Here is a 14,445-nt window from a genome sequence, read left to right on the forward strand (position 1 = left end):
ATCGCAGTTTCATATTTAAATTTGATGTTTTATGCCGAAAAAACACACATTCTTCTGAAGGCGTTAGTATCGCTTTTAACTACAAAACTTCAATTTCCGAACGAAAATATTAAAAGCTGCGATCTGATATTTCATTGGTTTCAAGACCTTTACGCAAAGATTGGTTCATTCGAGGACAAAAAAAAACACAAAAACGGTCAACCTGTGAGAGTGCAGCTTTAAGAGTGTAACCTGGTGGCTACTGGGATTGTCCCTGTATTTGTTACCTGATGGCTAATGGCCTTGTCGCTGTATTTGTTACCTGATGGCTACTGGCCTTGTCGCTGTATTTGTTACCTGATGGCTACTGGCCTTGTCCCTGTATTTGTTACCTGATGGCTACTGGCCTTGTCGCTGTATTTGTTACCTGATGGCTACTGGGCTTGTCCCTGTATTTGTTACCTGATGGCTACTGGGCTTGTCGCTGTATTTGTTACCTGATGGCTACTGGCCTTGTCGCTGTATTTGTTACCTGATGGCTACTGGCCGTGTCGCTGTATTTGTTACCTGATGGCTACTGGCCTTGTCGCTGTATTTGTTACCTGATGGCTACTGGGCTTGTCGCTGTATTTGTTACCTGATGGCTACTGGCCTTGTCGCTGTATTTGTTACCTGATGGCTACTGGCCTTGTCGCTGTATTTGTTACCTAATGGCTACTGGCCTTGTCGCTGTATTTGTTAGCTGATGGCTACTGGCCTTGTCGCTGTATTTGTTACCTGATGGCTACTGTGCTTGTCGCTGTATTTGTTACCTGATGGCTACTGGCCTTGTCGCTGTATTTGTTACCTGATGGCTACTGGGCTTGTCGCTGTATTTGTTACCTGGTGGCTACTGGCTTTGTCGCTGTATTTGTTACCTGATGGCTACTGGTCTTGTCGCTGTATTTGTTACCTGGTGGCTACTGGGCTTGTCGCTGTATTTGTTACCTGATGGCTACTGGCCTTGTCGCTGTATTTGTTACCTGGTGGCTACTGGGCTTGTCCCTGCATTTGTTACCTGATGGCTACTGGGCTTGTCGCTGTATTTGTTACCTGATGGCTACTGGGCTTGTCGCTGTATCTGTTACCTGATGGCTACCGGGCTTGTCGCTGTATTTGTTACCTGATGGCTACCGGGCTTGTCGCTGCATTTGTTACCTGATGACTACTGGGCTTGTCGCTGTATTTGTTACCTGATTGCTACCGTGCTTGTCGCTGTATTTGTTACCTGATGGCTACCGTGCTTGTCCCTGTATTTGTTACCTGATGGCTACCGGGCTTGTCGCTGTATATGTTACCTGATGGCTACTGGGCTTGTCCCTGTATTTGTTACCTGATGGCTACCGGCCTTGTCGCTGTATATGTTACCTGGTGGCTACTGGGCTTGTCCCTGTATTTGTTACCTGATGGCTACCGGCCTTGTCGCTGTATTTGTTACCTGATGGCTACCGGGCTTGTCGCTGTATTTGTTACCTGATGGCTACTGGGCTTGTCGCTGTATTTGTTACCTGATGGCTACCGGGGTTGTCGCTGTATTTGTTACCTGATGGCTACCGGGCTTGTCGCTGTATATGTTACCTGATGGCTACTGGCCTTGTCGCTGTATTTGTTACCTGATGTGGCTACTGGCCTTGTCGCTGTATTTGTTACCTGGTGGCTACTGGGCTTGTCCCTGTATTTGTTACCTGATGGCTACTGGCCTTGTCGCTGTATTTGTTACCTGGTGGCTACTGGGCTTGTCCCTGTATTTGTTACCTGATGGCTACCGGCCTTGTCGCTGTATTTGTTACCTGATGGCTACTGGGCTTGTCCCTGTATTTGTTACCTGATGGCTACTGGGCTTGTCGCTGTATTTGTTACCTGATGGCTACTGGCCTTGTCGCTGTATTTGTTACCTGATGGCTACTGGGCTTGTCCCTGTATTTGTTACCTGATGGCTACTGGGCTTGTCCCTGTATTTGTTACCTGATGGCTACTGTGCTTGTCCCTGTATTTGTTACCTGGTGGCTACTGGGCTTGTCCCTGTATTTGTTACCTGATGGCTACTGGCCTTGTCGCTGTATTTGTTACCTGGTGGCTACTGGGCTTGTCCCTGTATTTGTTACCTGATGGCTACCGGCCTTGTCGCTGTATTTGTTACCTGATGGCTACCGGGCTTGTCGCTGTTTTTGTTACCTGATGGCTACTGGGCTTGTCCCTGTATTTGTTACCTGATGGCTACTGGGCTTGTCGCTGTATTTGTTACCTGATGGCTACTGGGCTTGTCCCTGTATTTGTTACCTGATGGCTACTGTGCTTGTCGCTGTATTTGTTACCTGATGACTACCGGGCTTGTCCTTGTATTTGTTACCTGATGGCTACTACTGTACCTGATGGCTACTGGGTTTGTTCCTGTAGTGTTCACCATTGTTGTTTGATTATCGTTCCATTAAAAAAGATAATGTTAAATGATAGCGGTTTGGCTTGAAAGTGAGTTCACTAATGATTGCCTGCCTAAATGAGTCACAAAAGTCCTTAACTCATGTAACCCTTTGCGATTATAATGAGTATAACAAAGAATTTCCTCTTTTTAAATTTATAAATGCATCCAATTTTTGTCCATTTTTGTTAGCTGGTCCCCGAAGGAAGAAAAGTATAAAGACGTGCCGTATAAAAACAACTTCCTTGGCATGCTTTGTAATAATCAAACGATTTAAGTTTCACTGCAATCGTTTCCGAACGGACATGCTTTTGAAGATCAAAGACACGAGACTTTGATCACATGCAATTCTTCTGACAGTCACTTTCATGATTTTCAATACCATTTTCTAATTAGGAAACAGGCCCCTCTGTGGCTGGCATGATAAAGTTGTGTCAATGTCATTTGGGTTATTGCCATAACTGTTCGTTCGGGCTGGAGGGGAGGAGATCTAAACCGTTGCCCGATGCCGATAGTTCAGAAAACCATCCCAAGCACCAAGGTCAACCGAAGTATCCATGAAATAACTGTTTTATTTTATGATCAAAAGTTGATCCAAGCTAAAAAGGAACTAACTGTTTCATCATCTGATCAAAACTTTATTTAAACAAATGTTAACAACATTAAAAAACGTTAATAAGATGCCGTCTTAAGATATAATTTTGAAATTCCAATGCCGTCGTAGCGAGTGAAAAGCAAAACAAATAGTATTTATTTTACGAATCAGGGGAAATTAAATCGTTTGTTACCATTGTTTTAACACATTGTATTGCAAAATTTGTATACGGATTGATCGCAAATGTTGAAGTGTTTATGCGGTATGAACGAAGGAGTAAAATATTCTTTAGCCGAGTGTTGATTGTTAAAGTACAGTTACCGACATCAGACAGACAAACAGACAGACAGACAGGCGTTTGTATTGAAGACTGGCCTATAATTGTAGTGTATATTTTTGGTTAATTGGCGTCGCGGCTATCGATTTAGAGCGGAATATTGTAATTAAAACAATGAAACCATAACTAATTACCGATTAAATTGAATTGTACATTAAATATAAAAAATCTCGACTTCAGGCTGACCAACTCATTATTTGAAACCATTGTAGTCATAGCGTCTTATACCCCCCCCCCCAACCCCCCTCACCCCTACTTCACTTATGTTCCTGGTGATAAAGGACAAATCCAAATGCCAAATGCTACCTAGTTTACCGTAGAGAGCTTCAGGATTTGCAGAGCAGACCGTCTCTTCCCTAATATTTTCCGACAAAATTTAGAGTGTATAATTTCGACATCCGGTCTTTCATGATAGCCCCATATTTCTGCCGTTGGTAGAACATTTAATTATATTACTTACGGCAAGTCTCAATTATTGAAAACAGCAAAAAGGTTATGGAGTGGGAACGATCCATTTTTAAAAAGATGCACACCTAAAATATCATATGAAGTATTACGACCATCACACAAATACAGAAATATGCCATCATCGTAAATTCTCGGTTCCGATAAAAATCATGTAGCGTGAGTGGAGCCCTATAACAACCGAGTCTGTAGCTTTGAAGGAAAATGTATTGCTGTCTTTCAGGCAAAGTTCCGCTCTGTGCATGGACACAATGTTAAATTGAATTAGTGAATATAGACTGTCACATTGAGAAATATTTTCTATTATTTCAGCCAATGCCCGGCTACGTTATAAAGCCCGCAACATGATCGGAGCAGCCGGAAGCCGCCACCAAAGGCGGCGGGCTTCCCTGGCCATCCCGGCGCTATCGGGTGGCGGGGGAGGCCTCTACAGCCCAATGGAGCATATCCGGGAATTGGACGAGAACGCGCCACGCCCGTCTATTGGACGGCGCCGCGCTGTGGACACTTCAGACTTCAAGTCATGCGCCATCCTGCAAACCCGGTTGAAAGAGATCAAACATTATCCGGAGTAAGTAACTTTTATTTTCATTCGCCCCTCCCCACAAAGGTCCTTATGGGTGTTGTTGAAGCTTACTGCAGACTATATACAAGTTGTGGACCTCAACAATCATTTTAATAAGTAACATAATATGCCATAAATTACTAAAGGCTGTATTACTAATTCACCTTAAATCGAATTGACCATACAAAAGCATCCAATGGCCTTTTTTTGCAGAACGCTTTAAATATTGCACCTCGGGTAAAATGGACGTAAAGTCAATACGTCTGTTAAATAAAAAAAACTGAAAAAACATAAGACACAAATAATTGCAATGCTGAAGTATTACAGAAACGTTAATAAATAGTTTTTGATCATTTGCTAATTTGCGTTGACGCTTTTAATGCTATTATATTGTAACGGTTAGGATTTCGATGAATTGAAGTATACTTCTTTCTTTATCGCAAGCGAAAAGTGTCGACGGCCTTAAATTAATTATGGTAACCACTGCCTTCTGACTGTCAGTATCATTCAGCACATGAAATAGAGTTTTGAAAAAAGAAATGCAACACTTGACAACATACATTTATAACCGCTCGAGTACTGTCCCTTACTTTATACATTTATACCCGCTCGAGTACTGTCCCCTACAACATACATTTATACCCGCTCGAGTACTGTCCCTTACTTCATACATTTATACCCGCTCGAGTACTGTCCCTTACTTCATACATTTATACCCGCTCGAGTACTGTCCCCTACAACATACATTTATACCCGCTCGAGTACTGTCCCTTACAACATACATTTATACCCGCTCGAGTACTGTCCCTTACAACATACATTTATACCCGCTCGAGTACTGTCCCTTACAACATACATTTATACCCGCTCGAGTACTGTCCCTTACAACATACATTTATACCCGCTCGAGTGCTGTCCCTTACAACATACATTTATACCCGCTCGAGTACTGTCCCTTACAGCATACATTTATACCCGCTCGAGTACTGTCCCTTACAACATACATTTATACCCGCTCGAGTACTGTCCCTTACTTCATATATTTATACTCGCTCGAGTACTGTCCCTTACAACATACATTTATACCCGCTCGAGTACTGTCCCTTACAACATACATTTATACCCGCGCCGAGTACTGTCCCTTACAACATACATTTATACCCGCTCGAGTACTGTCCCTTACAACATACATTTATACCCGCGCCGAGTACTGTCCCCTACAACATACATTTATACCCGCGCCGAGTACTGTCCCTTACTTCATACATTTATACCCGCTCGAGTACTGTCCCTTACTTCTTACTTCATCCTGAATTGGAAAATACGAAATTACGCCAAATAGCGGGACGATATTACGATATTAAGCAATGTGGCGATGCGTACATACGGAATGATAATCCTTCGTATTACCGCCCGCACATTGCGCAATTTTCGGCGTATTTTCGCCGCATCACTTGGCATCTTTTCGTATGTTCGCCTATGAGATCAGATCGCACGAGTATTTATGTCCCTTGTCAAGACGTACACAAAGTAAAAATATAATTACCTCATTCAATGAAGGTTTTATTACAACAAGATTAGGGTTGAGCCTTTTCTTTATTGTACCATTGAGTTCATGGTGTCCAGATGTCTGGCCAATTGTCGATTTGAAATTAGATGGTTCGTTTGTAGATTTTAATCAAATCTTTATTGTTCGCATTGTCGCATATTTTTCAAATTAAAAACTTGAAATAAATTATTTGAGTCCACTTTATAATATGGATGCTTATTTGTTTGTGCTTGACTACAAGTGCAAAATTACATAAACGTGTCATGTTGCGGTCCGAAAAATACGTATAATACTATTTTTGGTATTTTTTAAACACGAAATGGCAGGTACCATCTTCTATCTGTTTAGGTATTCTATAGATAATAACACGAACAAAGAAATTAAGTCAACGCATACACCCAAACAATCACAGCCCTACACCGAAAGTACTAGTTCATAACGTTGTCTTGTATTTCATATAATTCATGTGTAGTAAGAACAAAGAAATTTAAACACAACTTATACACAAACAACCACAAACGAGTTACTCCCCTTTGCTTATATGTTTCTGAAAACAGCGTTTTCGACAATCGAGCAAAGATCATTGATAAAAAAAATATATATTCAAACACGAACAATCGAGTTCCCTCCCTTTGTTAAATACTCGATGACAACAGCGTTCACCTAAAAACCCTTTTGCAGCAGTCCATTGATTACCTTGCTGTACCGTGGTACGGGGAGAGATGGCTGCTATCGATTTGAGCGTAATTCTGGGGGGATTCATTTTTCCAGCTGATTTATACGTTCCATTATTCCGACATCGACTGCTATATACGTTTTCTCGGAACAGGAATGCTTTGGGGTTTAAAGCATGTCAATGACAGAGCGCCGTGTTGTGAAAAGTACCGTTATGTGGTAAACTATAGTCTCATAAGGTAGAAATACAATGTTTTATGCTCATTTCTTTCAAATTAAATTCGATATCCTTCATAAGAACCATTGTTTCGATATGTATTAATCCTTTTTGGATTATTAAAACAATATTATTAATTGTGGTAAATCTTATTTGGGAGTAAGAGTGCATCTTTCAACATGGATTCGTTGAGGTAATGACTAAAATCTGTGTTAAAGCTGCACTCTCATATTGACCATCTTAACAAGTTTTTTTTTGTTTTTTTGTCTTGGAAAGAGCAAATTTTTGCGTAAATATCTGTAAACCAATGATATAACATTGCTGACAAAAAATCAGATCGTAGATTTTTATATTTCCGTTCGAAAATTAATGTTTAATGGCTTAACGGTTTAAGAAAAATGCATAAAACATCAATTTTTGAACTTATATATTAAAAATCTGCGATCTGATTTTTTGTCAGCAGTCTTATATAACTGGTTTTCATCGGTTTTCGAAAAAATGGCTCGTTCCAAGACAAAAAATAAAAAAGGTCAAAACGTTGAATCTGTGAGAGTGCAGCTTTTAAACAGCTCCATTGGGCTTGATATTGTTAGTTTTCTTAATCAAGAGACGAAGGGCAATTCAGTTTGAAAATTACAAATAAATATGAATTGGTGTTTGCACATGTGCGCCAATGACAATCGAGAATTTACCCTATTTACTGTAGCTCCATATCCTGTAAAATACATACTTGGCTGAATGTGTCTATTATGAATATTTGCAGTTTAATGTACATGTACATGTATAATCGCATCAACATTTAGCATGACCTAAGTAGTTTGAATCGATATGGAAAAGTAATTAATCTTCGCTTTTTTATATATATCTTAATAAAACGTTTCCCTCAAGGAGTTTAATGGAAAGTTGTTATAATTGGTGTCAATCTTCTGTCTAGAAATGCACGTTTTACTCGCTGTCAATTGCCTCATGGCAGAGGCAGTCACGTTGCCAATTAAGAAATAAACTAAGAGGTCATGCAATATACCGCCTGTTTATGTTAGCAGCTTAATTGTTAAGTCGATATTTACATAAGATTGCATCGCTTGCAGGTTTGTATTGAAAAACGCAGACAACTTTTAGCGGAAGGGTAATTGCAGTATGTGTATACCGCGTGATAAATTACGCCATAAATGCTTTGTCGGAAGGCCATATTTTGCACTTTAAACAAAGATAACTTCACTTTTTCTACATAGCGCAGTCTACGCCGCTTGCAGAGCCCCGCCTTCGTTCTATTAAGAGTTCAATTTCTTAAAACACTTCAAAAAACCTTTTTCACAAATCCGCCATCTGATTGATTGACAGTTTTCAAGACAACAACAGGTTTGTCGAATTTCTTGAGGAAACTTATTACTTAGCCCGAAATTTAAACGAAGGCGGGGCTCTGTAGGCCTGGTAATTGCATGTTTTTTCACTTGTCTGTACGATCTCAATTCGGTAAATAAATATGAAGGGAACACCAACGTCAGAGTACAACCTCAAATATTTGAGTAATTAATTTCATCAATTTCTTGCATCTTTTGTATACAAAATCTTTATCATGATAATCGACGAGAGAATATATTCCCAATAGAATACACGTATTCAATATATTTAAGCCTGCTAGCCTGGAAAGTGATGAAATACGTTCAGTTAGCTATTTAGTAATTACTTAAGTTTGTTCGAGAAACTTGGGCCAGATCCCCAGTCTTCAGAATGAAATGTTACATGCTTAATTATCTTATTTCATTTAGATTTATCTCTGATTTAAACTTTATTTTGCAAAACAAAATAGTTATTCGTTATTTTTTTCAAAATTTTATTTGATAAATTTCTATTTCGCGAATGCCGGCCCCTTGCCTGAAAACAAGAGTTTAGTAAATGTGAATCTCTGGCCTTCACAGGATTAGGGTTAGATATTGTCAATACTCTTTAAAACACAATATATAAAAAAATATACCGAAATAAAATAGTGTGTGCTAAATGGGCTAGTCATCGGTGACTTCGAGACCTATGTTGTGTTCTGCTCTCACACAGATTTACCATCCTGACAACGTTTTTATTTTTTTGACTTGGAATGAGCCTTTTTTGTGGAAATATCTGAAAACCAGTGATATAAGACTGCTGACAAAATAACAGATGGCAGTTTTCATATGAACTTTTGAAAATTAATGTTTTATGGCTAAACGCGTTAATAACGCTTTAAGAAAGAAAAGAGGTTGTCTATACAAAACATCATTTTAACGTTAAGATAAAAACCGCGATATGATATTTTATAAAAGAATTGGCTCATTCCAAGACAAAAAAATGAAAATGTTGTCATAACTGTCCATCTGTGAGAATGCAGCTTTAAGAGTTTGTTTGGTAAGCGTGATTTTACATTTCACAGGCATAAAAAATCGGATCAAAAACGAATTTTGAGTGGCCACACACAAAACCGAGAAGTGATTGTTATGTTGATTTTTTTTTTATACAATTAGCTTATGTCCAAATATAAATCTATAAAGACTAGGGTAAATGAACATTGTTTTTATCTCGCAAGCTTATTGCTAATGTAAAGTTAATTAAATAAAACCCGATACTAGCTGAGGACATTTTGACTATTTGTGGAAGTTAACATAAAGACAAAGAGTTTTAGTCAACACATTTCCATTTTCTCCGTATGTATCTAGAATTAACTATTCCCGATGGTTTCTCACCAAGATTTATTGAAGAGTCTTCGGGTTGCTTTCAAATTCCCATTAACGTTTTAATCTTGTAAACGTATTTAGATGAAATGGTCTTTAAATTCGCAATATTTTAAACTGCTTGACATCATACGTAACCCCGACGCATTTATTATATTAATGTCATGTCAAAGAGTAGATCTGACAATAGATGATTTCAAATTACGGTACAACGAACTGTAGGGCTGCGGCCTACAGCCTAAAAAAACAGTATGTACGAGTTTTTAATGAGGTCATGTCAAACTGCCTCTGTGACCTGGTGTGGCAAAACCCAACGGAATCTTCCATCAGAAGCGGATACTTACATAGCCACACCACACCACATCGACATATATATGTGTGATGTAGCATTTTATAGGGCTTTTTAGTCTGTAAAATGCCGTTAGGCCTGCAGACTATTACAAACATAAATCGGAAAATATTTTGTTACGCGGTTAAGGCAATATCATGTCCTGTCTAGGCAGGCATATATTCTGTTGCTTTACAGTGATCTTACTTATTAAACCACACTCAGTTTGCAAAAAAAAAAGGTCGGTTCAAACAATGCTTGTTCAAAGCAGGACAGTCACATAAAATGTATAAGGCGATAGTTAGAATATCAAGTTGGGATACCACCATAAAGTTGACTAGTTGCAACAGTAATGATTTAAACTGGTGTCGGGTACAGGACCTCGAATTTGTCATTATATCAATAAACTATATGCACATTTAGATACTCCAAAACGTATCCAAACAACAAAACTGTGCATTTACTACTTAACGACACATACACATTGCACACATTCTAATGTTTTAGAAGACGAATTTCATTTTTGGATTAAATGACTTCACATACACATTGCGCACATTCTAATGTTTTAGAAGACGAATTTCATTTTTGGATTAAATGACTTCACATACACATTGCGCACATTCTAATGTTTTAGAAGACGAATTTCATTTTTGGATTAAATATCTTCACATACACATTGCGCACATTCTAATGTTTTAGAAGACGAATTTCATTTTTGGATTAAATGACTTCACATACACATTGCGCACATTCAAATGTTTTAGAAGACGAATTTTCATTTTATAATTAAATGACTTCACATACACATTGCGCACATTCTAAATTAAATGTTTTAGAATTTCATTTTTTATTGAATGCCTACACGTAACACCCGCGTGACACTGCACATGTATATTGTATTGTTTAGAAGTCGAATTTCAATTTTTGATTGGAAAGCTTATATATGCAAATATAAGATCTAAATATATTCCACGATGTTATCGTACTCATTCAAATATGTATAAAACAATAGAATCGTTGACTTCAGAAAATATTTGTCTGTTAAAGAATTCTATTCTTCTACATAAAGCATTTGCCCAAATAAAGAATTTCATTTCTTTACCTACATGGTTAATTACAACTTTAGGTGGCTACTGTCAAATACGTGGAGAATGATGCATACATAATATTATTCCTGAGAAATATTCTCTGCTATATATGTTCACCTAGAATTTCAACTAGTCTGGAAACTTAAATAAACCGCAAGAAAAATGTTTAATAATGAAAAACGAACATGGGCTATCATAGTTTACTTCATTGATGTATATAGTGTGATGTTAAGTGTGGAAATAAACTTGTGTTCTGTTCTTCATAATACATCAAACACAATTATATGATATGAAAGGCCAAAGAAACCGTCCATCTCATAATCAGGTTATTCCGGGGGCCACGGGCGTCAGATGTCTCAATAATTGTGTTTGTTTTATCCCGTACTAATCGATCCTCCTCTTTTATAGACGGTAGACTGAGTGAAAACAAGCGTTTATTTACAATGATGGATATGTCTGAATAGTCTGGCAATTAGTGTATTGATCTGGTATGCTAGTTTGTTCTACAATTATAAGCTTGCATTTTCATGTTTGGGCTTCAAATAGATTCGACCTTGCTTGTCACTATACTGTCATCTTTCCCGTCCACGGTTATAAATAGTACATTTGTGCGTGAGTATGCTGATCTAGGATCCACCCATTCGGAACGCCTCGAAAAACAACCTCGGATGTATTTAGACGGTTTACATACTCAGAAATCGGTGTGTCTAATCCGCTGCAAGTAGATCGCGTAGTAATTTGATTGAGCAGTAAAGTTAATGACAAAACTCGCGCAAATCTTAAAACACTTCGCTGGAAATCAATTTAAACTTAGATCAATAAAAACAAGCTAAAACAATTAATTAATGATATAATTCCAAAATAATACGAACTACTTCAACTGATGTACCGGCATACATCCGAGGTTGTTTTCGATAAAAATGACCGAGGTGTTCCGAATGGGATCTACGAGGTCAGTTTCAGTTAATGGTAAACTTTTCTTTCTTGAACAATCGGAACACCTCGGCCATTCTCAATCAAATTCTGCCTCGGATGTATGCCGGTACATCAGTAAAATATTTTGTAGAATTTAATAATTAATAGTTTGAATTGATTGTAGTGTTTTAGGCCGCTAACTTCACGTACATGTGTTCTAACATGCTATTTGTACAGCTATGTTTAATTTGATTTCTATTGAAGCCTATTATTGCATAAATAATTAAGATTCCCAAGAGTAAAATCATTAAGTTTAACTTCTTTATTTAAATTACTACGCTATCTGCCTGCAGCGTAGTTAAATGGAATGATTTCTGACTTTGTAAACCGTCCATTTACATCAGTTGTTGTTTTTGATGAAAAATAACCGCGGTCCCTGCTTTGAATGTAGTATTTAAGTTTCCACCATGCTATTTAATAGCTGTGCCATTCTATAGAACGTATCGATTGCCGGCTGAGTTTCCAAGGGCAGTTACAGTAAACTAATGGTGTCTGGTCAAATTATTCCTCTCCTTCGGGATTGACCAATTTGATGAGCATTTTAAGTAGGGAATCAATTAGTTTACAACCGTTTTATCAACGCAATGAATCTGTTATACAAATATTCGCGTATTAATTATTATACAAAATGCATCCTGTAAAAATACTAAACCATCTCTAATATGATTGGTTTTTATATTTTATTTCTAATTTTTATTTAAAACATACTGTTATAAAGTATTCATGTGTAACTGTTTTATAAGTCGCCAATTTGGATACGGTTTTTAGCCACATGTGTCCATTTCCTGCTGACAATTTTTTGTCATGATCTGTTCTTAAAGTGTATGTTCGTATATTTTTGTATTACAAAAACAAGTTATAGTTACTGAACCTACAACCCAAGCTATTGTAATTAAATCCGAACACTTCAGGGCGAGTGGTTAATTTCAATCCCCAGGGAAGTGGGTGGAGCTACTGTTTTGTACCATGTTGTCAAGGGCAACGTTCCATAACTAGCGTGTGGTATAAGTGAATTGCATCTAAATTTAGCAGGTAATTGAGCAGGTGAACTCCGCCTTCTTGTTACTATACCGACGAGGGCATTGAAATGGAGACGAAAATCAAAGGAAACAATATTAATATCAAACACGGTACACGGTCGTGAATAGTTTTTAAGGTATATACACATGAATGAGTACATGTATAACACTCTCATGTTAAATACATAAACAGTATTCAGAGTTGGTATTCAATAAACAACCTAAGGTAATTTTAATTTACATATAAGTAATCTGGGGTGTTATTCAATATTCAACTTAAGGAAATATTGTCGCCTTACATCATCGACTTCATTCAAACTTTTGGTTAGTTATTACTAACAAATAATCCGATTAGCTAAATCGTTCTTAGATCCAATTAAGATCAATATCGAATACCAGCCCTGAAATATATCAAGTACATTCACATAATTTCAGAGTTAATCAGCTCATTCTTTTACCACAGGGCTGAACTCATTAATAGCAAAGCTGCCTCATAAATTAAACGTGTTTATATACAAACAAATAGTTTCTACTTTATGCCAAATAATCATGCCCGTTTAATCTGATTTCGTACTCGCGGGGGTGGAATAATTTCCCTGATGCCTTTCCAGTAAATGCATTTAAAGGGATGGAAGCATGAGTGCTACAAGTGACATTGTATATTGATGAAAATAGAATACATCTGCCTTCAGTCTTTGAATTTTGTAACGCGTGTATCAGACAAAACGTAATTGAAGTTGGTCTGAGCAATTCCTGTCAAGTTAATCCTATCCAAATTTGGCATATTTTAGTTGTCTGGGGGAGTTGGAAACAATATATGATGAACGGCATCTTGGCATACAATATCCATAAGCAAATGACGAATGTGTTATGTAGGAAGGGCTTTGCGTTATGTAAACATAGCTGTATCTTATCAATTGTCCATTAAAGGGACTCGCTCATGTTTTTGGAAAATGCACTTTTTATGACGAAATAAAGAGTGTTATGTAAAACTAAGGTACTGGCGGCTTGATTTATTTAACATGTGTTGGCATATGCTCAAATATTGTCGTTGAAGTCCACACTTTCGAATAGCGTCAATAACGCTTTTCAACAAAAGGCTTGAAGTTTAAATTGTCCCTCAACTTATGGAAGAGTCCTTGTAGGCGGGTGGTTTTGTTGTCAGTTTTCTATTTTGTTCTTGACTGTACCGGCGTGGGTTCGCTCCCCTTATAACAAGGTTTTTTTTATAATTGATTTTTAGTCAGAGTAAAAATAGTGATAAAAATAGTTTTTACAGACGCATTATCGGGAACATTTATTTTCGGTCCAAAATCATGAGCGAATTCCTTTAAAGTTAGGCTGGTATTTAATGTAAGGACTAGCTGAACTACAGAATAGTACTTGTATTAAGTATGACATTTGTTAAGAGACTAAAATATGAGTTATAGCATGTTCCGATAGACTATATAGACACAGCAATGATACGTTTGTTTCGTGTTAGAGGGCTA

At 37.6% G+C, this 14,445-nt stretch overlaps 1 protein-coding gene across 1 annotated transcript in view; it reads left to right on the forward strand.

The window, feature by feature from the left end:
* LOC128223985 (voltage-dependent calcium channel type A subunit alpha-1-like) overlaps positions 1-14,445 on the forward strand; it is a 166,576-nt gene that overhangs the window by 17,657 nt on the left and 134,474 nt on the right. Inside the window, exon 2 of the mRNA XM_052933546.1 lies at positions 4,147-4,405. Within this exon, the coding sequence (XP_052789506.1) occupies positions 4,147-4,405 (259 nt within the window). The remainder of the gene's footprint in view (positions 1-4,146; positions 4,406-14,445) is intronic.

This window comes from Mya arenaria, chromosome 17, assembly GCF_026914265.1.
Source record: "Mya arenaria isolate MELC-2E11 chromosome 17, ASM2691426v1".
Taxonomy (NCBI): domain Eukaryota; kingdom Metazoa; phylum Mollusca; class Bivalvia; order Myida; family Myidae; genus Mya; species Mya arenaria.